We start from the raw sequence: 9,050 nt of genomic DNA, 5'->3' as shown, positions 1-9,050 counted from the left end.
ATTAAACCTGGCGAGAGGGGTCAAGGACAGCAGGAAGAGCTTCTTCAAATATGTAGCAGATAAAACTAACACTAGAGGCAGTGTAGGCCCACTGATGAGTGGGGTGGGTGCCCTGGTGACAGAAGATACAGAGAAGGCAGCGTTACTGAACACCTTCTTTGTCTCTGTCTACTCTGGCAGAGACTGTCCTGAAGAGCCTCGTACCGCTGAGGCCGCAGCGGATGTCAAGACAATGGAGGAGTTTGCTTCGGTTGATGAGGAATGGGTTAGGGAGCAATTAAGCAATCTGGACGTCCATAAATCCATGGCTCCAGGTGGGATGCACCTACGGGTGCTGAGGGAGCTGGTTGAGGTCATTGCTAGATCACTCTCCATCATGTTTGCTAAGTCGTGGGAAATGGGAGAGGTACCTGAGGACTGGAGGAAAGCAAATGTCACTCCAGTCTTCAAAAAGGGCAAGAAGGAGGACCTGGGTAACTATAGACTGGTCAGCCTCACCTCTGTCCCTGGGAAGGTGGTGGAACAACTTATCCTTAGAGCAATCTCAAGGCATATCAAGGATAAGAATGTAATCAGGGGCAGTCAGCATGGCTTCACCAAGGAGATGCTTAACCAACCGCATAGCCTTTTATGTGGACATAACCAGGTGGATAGATGGTGGCAAAGCAGTAGAGGTGGTCTGTCTTGATTTTAGTAAAGCATTTGACACAGTCTCCCACAGCATCCTTACAGCTAAACTGAGGGAGTGCGGTCTGGACTGGTAGTGAGGTGGATGGGGAACTGGCTGAAGGAAAGAAGCCAGAGAATCATGGTCAATGGGACAGAGTCTAGTTGGAGGCTTGTATCCAGTGGAGTCCCTCAAGGGTCAGTACTGGGACCAGAGCTATTCAATATATTAATCAGTGACTTGGACGAGGGAATAGAGTGTACTATCAGCAAGTTTGCTGGTGACACCAAGCTGCGAGGAGCGCCTGACACACCAGAAGGCTGTGCTGCCATCCAGCGAGACCTGGGCAGGCTGGAGAGTTGGGTGGAAAAAATGTAATGAAATATAACAAGGGCAAGTGTAGAGTCTTGCATCTGGGCAGGAACAACCCCAGGTTCCGGTATAAGTTGGGGAATGACCTATTAGAGAGCAGTATAGGGGAAAGGGATCTGGGGGTCCTGGTGGACAGCAGGATGACCATGAGCCAGCACTGTGCCCTTGTGGCCAGGAAGGCCAATGGTAGGTAGGTCGAGAGAGGTTCTCCTTCCCCTCTACTCTGCCCTGGTGAGACCACATGTGAAATACTGTGTCCAATTTTGGGACCCTCAGCTCAAGAAGGACAGGGAACTGCTGGAGACAGTCCAGCGCAGAGCCACAGAGATGATGAAGGGAGTGGAGCACCTCCCTTATGAAGAAAGGCTGAGGGAACTGGGTCTCTGTGGCTTGGAGGAGACTGAGAGGTGACCCCATTAATGTTTGTAAGTATGTAAAGAGTGAGTGTCACAAGGATGGAGCCAGGCTCTTCTTGCTGACAACCAATGATAGGACAAGGGGTAATTGGTTCAAACTGGAACACAAGAGGTTCCACTTAAGTTTGAGAAGAAACTTCTTCTCAGTGAGGGTGCCAGAGCACTGGAACAGGCTGCCCAGGGGGGTTGTGGAGTCTCCTACTCTGGAGACATTCAAAACCTGCCTGGACACATTTTTGTATAACCTCATCTAGGTGTTCCTGCTCCGGCAGGGGGATTGGACTAGATGGTCTTTTGAGGTCCCTTCCAGTCCCTAACATTCTGTGATTCTGTGAAGGCTGGTAACATGTTGCCTTTAATTCAGTGCATTAACAAATTGATTTCCGTGGTATTTGGTGATCCTGGGTCTAAACAGAGCCTTTTGTCTTGAGTAAAGTTTTCATTGGTGAGAAGATGTATGTTTCAGAGGGCCATGTGCAACAAATGGCTGGCATAACCAGGCAAACAGCTTGATTGGAAACCATGCCATTCGTTTTGGTTGTGTGCAGATGTGGGCATATGACTATAGTTACTTGGTTGCTCATTCATGCACAGGTATCAGTTCAGGAGCCTGTGGAAATGCATCTGTTTAAACATATTTTTTCTTTCTTTTTCTTTCTTTTCCTTACCTTTCATGCAGACTTAGCCGTTGAGCCAAATAGCTAAAAATCCTCAGGGGTTTAAAGGATTAAATGAGAACAATTGTTAAGGTGCGGGAGGGGCTGAAAAATCCTGAAAATATGGTGGGAGGTAGATGCTAAAGGACCTGCTTAGTGAACTACAGCCTCACTTGTTACGGGTATAAATATGAGTGGTGGACTGGTGGTTTGGTGGGGATTTTATAGCTAGGGGAGGAAACAAAAGGAGATCTAGTGATGGCTGACATGTAGCTTTGCTGCTAGGCAGTTTAGTGAAGCCAGTGGGAAGATGTTTTCTGGTTAAGGGTTGCAAATTTGTTTCTTCCAGCAGATTACAAGGTCAGCACTAGTTTTTATCTGCACTTAGCTGGACATTTTGTTCCCGCTGCTTCCTGTAAATAACCTGTTCGTTCAAATTTTTCTGTTTGTCTCAGGTGCTGAAAGGTTAAGGCTGGAGGTTTTCCTGCACTCTTCCTAGCTGCTGCCCGGCACTGCCCTGAGGAGAAGTGATGGGAAGGCGAGCTCTGCCTTGAGGAGAAACTCTGGGAGGGCGGGCACTGCCCTGAGGAGAAGCAGAGGGAAGGCGGGCGCTGCCCTTGTCTGTGGAGCGCGGGGGTGAGGCTCATTGTGAGGCCGGCCGTGCCCCCCTGCGCTGGCCACCATGGAGACCCTGTCCCAGGACTCTCTACTGGAGTGCCAGATTTGCTTCAACTACTACAGCCCCCGCCGGCGGCCCAAGCTGCTGGACTGCAAGCATACCTGCTGCTCGGTATGCCTGCAGCAGATGAGGACCAGCCAGAAGGACCTGCGGTGCCCCTGGTGCCGCGGGATCACCAAGCTGCCGCCGGGGTACTCTGTGTCACAGCTGCCCGATGACCCCGAGGTGATTGCCGTCATTGCGATCCCCCACACCTCGGAGCACACCCCCGTCTTCATCAAACTCCCCAGCAATGGGTGCTACATGCTGCCTTTGCCTCTGTCCAAGGAGAGGGCGCTACTGCCGGGAGACATCGGCTGCCGCCTCCTGCCCGGCAGCCAGCAGAAGTCCCTGGCGGTGGTGACGATCCCGGCGGAGCAGCAGCCGCTGCAGGGCGGCCTCCCCGCCGAGGGGGAAGCAGAGGAGCCGGACCGCAGAGGCGTTGTGAAAAGCTCCACCTGGTCGGGAGTTTGCACTGTGATCCTGGTGGCCTGCGTCCTGGTCTTTCTCCTGGGCATCGTCCTCCACAACATGTCGTGCATTTCCAAGCGCTTCACGGTGATCTCCTGCGGCTGAGCCGGGGAGGAGGGTGTGCTCCCTGGGGGGTTGGGTTGGGTTGGATCAGTGGTGGTGGTGATGAAGGTGAAATATCAAGTGAGACAATTCACCGCAGCTTTGCCCAATGACTGCAGAACGCTGTTCACCGGGGCAGCGGTGTGCTGGCCCAGCCGCAGCCCCCGGCCCTGTGACATCAGGCCCCTCAGCAGCACGTGGAGAAAATCACATCCCGTGTGTGGCGGCAGCGGCTCTGAGGAGGACTGCATGTGTCACCATAATCATTTATCAAAGGGACTGCGACTTACAGTGATTTTTTTTCTTATCGTGTTAAGAGATTAAAGACATCTATGTAGCTGGTTATACTGTAAAGTATACGATATGAGCTCTAAACACAGTAGGTTGAAATCAAAACTGCTCCATGTAGAATTAAAGGCAAATTGGTGCGCAACTCTGTACCAGGTGTTCAATGCCAGTCCACCCATGTTTTTTTTTTTAATGGGGGGAGGGAGACTTGTAAAACCAAGAAATCATTTAGCTTTAAGGCATTTTATATGTTTTAAACTGCACATTAATTAAACCAAGTTAGGGAGTTGTACAATAGTTTTTAAAAGGAAATGTTTTACAAGCAATCATGTCGTTCTGTGGTGTGTGGTTTTTGCCTCTCTGTTTTTCCCCGTTTTTTTTCAAATACAGGGAAGTGATACTTCCAGCATCTTCTGTTTGAAAGAGCTCCCAAGCAGGGAAGCAAAGTGGGCTGGGAGAAATACCTAAAAATACAACGAAAACACTCACTTCTGCCTAACTAGCTTCACATCAAGGATAGCTTTGAATAGTGAACATTAGTCATACTGTTTTGCTTTCAGTCTGGCAGCAGGGCTTCCCAGCGACCTGGACTTCGTAGCCATTATGAAGAAGTGGGTCATGAGAAGTCCTAGGACTCCTCCTGCAAGGATGTGATAGCAAATTGTTCTTATTTTTTAATTTTATTTTCTAAAGGTTGAGTTTTCTTAATTGTTTTAAAAGAATTTAGGCCTTTTTTACCTCCCTCTTTCCTTGGAGATCCCATTGTGCTCCTGTGGATGGTGTGACAGAGGAGTTGCTCTAGGAAGCCTCACCATCCCAGCTGAGGCCAAGGACCCTTACATGAAATCATCTAGTAAAGGGAGGAGAACCCAGGCCAACCTAACCTTCTACTGGGTGGGCTACCCCTTCTAAACCACTGTGGCTGTCCTGGTGTCAGAATGTCTGGGTGAGCATAACAGAGCCTTTTCCCACATTTCAGTCTTCTGAATGTTGGTGTTTGTAAGGACAGATTTGAAAAATACACAGGAAGTGTCTTCCTCCAGCTGAGAGTGTCATGAAACCCCAGTCACTTGCAGTTTACTTGTTGGAAAGAGCCAAATTCCTTTACCTTCACTGCAGTACTGCCTTGCTCTAAGCAGCCCCACTAGCTTTAGCAGTACTGCTCCTGAGTAAAATATTGCTCAGTGTGAATCTGGGTATTTGGCAAGTCTGGAAGCTGAAATTTGTGTGAGATTTAGGGATTGGGTCAAGGGGCACATGACAGACCTTTAAGACAGAAAAAATCATTGATTTGCACTGCTGCTTTTAGCAAGTTCAAAGTGTGACCTCCCTGAAGCATGACCTCTTGTTGTCTACCTACTGCTCTTTCTAATAATTAGTTAGAGATTGCTCAATGCCATATTATAATACCGGAGGACATAATTTTGGCTATGCACTGCCTGAGTTGGCCCTAGAGGCTTCAGTGGTTTTCTGGTTATGTCACAAAATCCAGTTGCTGGTTCACAATAAACATTCTCAGCTAAGACTTCTGTCAGAAACATACCTCTAACTTCATGCTGGATTTCTTCCCCTCCCTGTTCCCAAGCCACCATTTTCTTCCTTGATTCCTGTTAACTGAAGAATAGCATATACGGTGCTTAATTGTTATGGTGTGCGTTGGGTCATGTATGGAGAGGAACCATTGTGCTGATTTTTATCTACTGTCATATGTATGCATAGCACAGAAAAAAAAATCCTCAGATAACACATTCAATGCCTTTTTCATGCAAGACCCACATGCAGTATGCCTTGAACCTGGCTTATGAGTATTGTAATTACATGGACACCCCTCTGCAGCATGGTTCATTTGGTTGCAGTAGGGAACAGCAGGTATTCCAAAATGTGTCTTGTGAATGTGCTAGTCTGTTGTTGCCAGTAGGCAGCCAGATCTCTGCTCACATCCAAGCTACACTGCTTGTTGTATAAAGGAAAGCCAGTTCACACACAAAAAAAATAATCTTGCCTTTATAAGATTCTTGAGGAAGTGACCAGGTACAGGACTCGACCCTCTGTTGCCTTATCCCCTGTAGCAACTGCTGGGTGTACCAGGAGCATAGAGCATAGCTGGAAAACGCTCCAAGAGTAGCGCTGATGTGTTTTGCATCAGCTTCTGCATTTGTTTATCCAAGTTGTCAATGACTGTGCAAAACCGCGAGGCAGTTGAAGGGCATGTCCTGGAGTTACGGTGCTGGTAACGTCAACCTCCTTCCAGCCATACCTGCCCGGCTGAAGCTCATGAGGACAGCGTTTCTCTAGCGCTGCGGAGAATGGCTGTCTTGAAAACCACCTCTCTGTCCCTACGTGAAGGGTGCAGTAGGAAAGAGAAATCAGAAATTAGGTTAAAATACCACACTGCATAACACGTTATGCAACAGGCAGACCTGGAGTTTATCCGGTATTAATGACGTAAGTATTATATTAGCAGAATACCATCCTGTATTACGTAACACAGTACATTGTTTCGTTAATATGAATTTCCTGTACTTTTCGTGCCTGCTGAAATGCATGTTTGACCTAATTTCTGATCCAGACATTTGCCTGCTCACGGCCTTGTGTAAGAGCAATAAGTAGAACCTCAAGATCTTTGCCTGCGTGTGCGCGCACGGTGTGTACGTTCGTTCCCTTTTATAAATAGGAGTTCTGGAGATGTTTTTGTTCTGGCTTTAGACTGTGACTATCATTTTAAATTTGCAGCTGCCATATCATGTTGGATCACCTAGCTTTTTTGCTGACTTGTGTAGAAGTGGACTAAATAGTTTGTTGTAATGTTCAGTGTTAAAATGTTTCTCAAGTATGTCGATAGTCATAATACTTTAAAAATGCAGTGCAGTCTGTCTCATTCCTTGGTCTGATACCTGGCATTAAAAAGTGATACTGCTATGTACACCTCTAATTTTTTTTTTTTTAATTATTTTTAAAGAGCCTTGTCTTTGTAATTTTTCTCTGTGGAGAAACATGGTTGGACTTGTGGTAAAATCATCAGGTTCTGGGGTGGTTTTTGTTCTCTGGTGTCCAATAACAAATCACTGCCCAGTTCCACCAAAAAAAAGGAAACATACTGTGACACGATACTGTTTGAGCAACCAGAATTTATGGTAAAACTTGTAGGTAATTACTCAAGCACCTGCATTTTTAGAGCAAATAATTCTGTATGAATGTGTATTTATTTGCTTGTTTAATGGGAAGGATGTATGTGGGGGCTCCCAACTTCCGTTTTGGCTTGTGCTTTCCTGGCAAACAGACTTTAGGGTTCACTCTGTGAAATTTTGTTTAGTGAATTTTAAAAATTCAGAATATGCAATTTTGGTATGCAGGACTTTTTTAGGAAATTGTGTGTTCAGTGATTGTTCATGCTTAACCAAGATGTAAAGGAGCCTGGGTGTTTTGTAAACATGAAGTAATCATGAGTCCAAAATTTCATCTTTATTAATGAAGTCCAGTCTGAATAAAACATTAGCAGGACAAGAATGATATCAAGTGAATTATGGTACTTCTATTACTTTGCCATCAAATGAAGGGCATGCATGGGAATTGGGCAGATTTGCTCCATATTTTACATTTCAGCATTCTAAGGCAAAGTGTTAAGTGTGGGTCATGGTGAATAGTAAAAGGTTGTTCATGTTTTAATTATCTTGGAACACAGAATTATAGCTGATGATTACTGAGCCACGCAACTTTATTTTTTTTTTATTTCTTTCTGCTTTAGATTACTTAAAAGTTTTATGTAAATGATTTGCATATGGAAGTGAGGGATTATTGGCCTTAAGCATATTTTGTACAGACTGGCACGCTGGCTCCCCCTTCCCCTTAGGCCTCTGCTTCCCAGTCACATCGTTATTGCTGGAGCCCTAGGCAGCCAACCTTTCTAATACCAAGTGCTTCTCTGAGCTCTTCTGTGGGTGTCCCAGTCTCAAAAGCTCCAGGCACCAGTCGACTGTGCAAACTGGTCCATGTCTCCATTTCCTGGATCTTTTCACAGCAATGCATAATGGAGGATGTTGCCGCCTCCAAGTTGTAGAAACAGGCTGTACCCACCATCCCCAGCGAAACTGCGCCCAGGGAATGTGGCCTGCCGATATGAGATGCTTGCATGGATACTGCAGGAGACGTCCCTTTGTAAATGTTGGGGTTGAAACGCTTCCATATGCTAGTTGCACAGAAGATGTGGCTTGAATTTTTTTTTTTCCAGACTTTTTCTATGGGTGGATGGAAGGGGGAGGGAGGGGAGAAGGTACATGGCAGCAAATGAGCCCCAGCATCATCTGGGAGGCTGTTGAAGGATCTGCTGGCCCTGAAGGCAAAGGTTTTTGTGCAAGGGCTTCAGCAGGACAAGATTGTCTGGAAATGCTGCAATGGATTTAGTGTGTTAGTGACCTCTCTGGTGCTGTACACTGTCCGTAGGCCTGACAGCTGGGGCTGTTGTATTCTTTGTCACTTTACCTCTTGCATGCTCATGTCAACAAGCAAAGCTGCTTGCTTCATCCTCAAGTTGAACGATTTTACAGACATTTCTTAAATTGCCCTGAGGATCTCTAATGAAAAGATTCAGTGAAATTTAATGCTTAAAACATGTTCAGAATTATGCTTCAATACATTTTTATTTTAGTTTTAAATATATCCTATATTTTTTGTGCTAAGAATGTTCTTGAACATCTGAGACAATTCCAAGGGATTAGGTAAGATCCATGGCCAGAAGAAAATATTTCCTGTCTCCCTATCCATCCCACAGTCCCATTGATATCCACATAAGTCTGTTCTCACTCTCCTCATCTGTATCACACTGAAGCACCTAAGCATGGAGATGAAATGCATGGAGCCCCTGTACACATGGGCACAGGGACATGTTTCCATGAGCAGGGAAGGGTATATGCACAACACATGCTTGCATGATGTGGAGGCCAGGAGGATTAGTAGAAGGGCCTCAGGCTTTTGCATCTCAGGAAGGTCCTGGTGCTGGGATGGTGAGGCGCTGGGATAGCTTGGTACCAAGAAGCCCAGGTATTGCTATTTGGATTTCATGTGGAATGAGTCGCCACCCCCTCTGAGCTGTCTCCTGTAAACCCAACTCCTACTATGGTTGGATGTGACTCGCTGCTCTGCAGGTGACATCTTGTGTGGAGTTCAGGTGAGGAGCCACATCATCACTCTGTGCCTCCACGCTGGAGTGTCCTTCCAGAAAGGAACAGCCAGATTCCTGGGCTTTTAGTTTTATTAGGAGTCTGTAAGTTCAAGTGGAGGCCTTTTGAGACATTGCTGCATAAAGCACACCTGAAAGCTTCAAGGCAACATACGGACTTGACCTGAAAGAATGAAGAAAGGGT

General features: G+C 46.4%; 1 protein-coding gene across 1 annotated transcript; it reads left to right on the top strand.

Annotated features, from left to right (window-relative positions):
- Positions 1-2,793: 2,793 nt before the first annotated feature.
- RNF152 (ring finger protein 152) lies at positions 2,794-3,405 on the top strand (the record flags this gene model as incomplete). Its single annotated transcript, XM_080339989.1, has 1 exon — positions 2,794-3,405. The coding sequence occupies one exon, from the start codon at positions 2,794-2,796 to the stop codon at positions 3,403-3,405; it is 612 nt and encodes a 203-aa protein (XP_080196115.1).
- Positions 3,406-9,050: the final 5,645 nt, after the last annotated feature.

Source organism: Nesoenas mayeri (assembly GCF_963082525.1).
Source record: "Nesoenas mayeri genome assembly, chromosome: 2".
In the NCBI taxonomy this organism is placed as follows: Eukaryota; Metazoa; Chordata; class Aves; order Columbiformes; family Columbidae; genus Nesoenas; species Nesoenas mayeri.
This window is presented reverse-complemented; position numbering and strand designations above follow the sequence as displayed.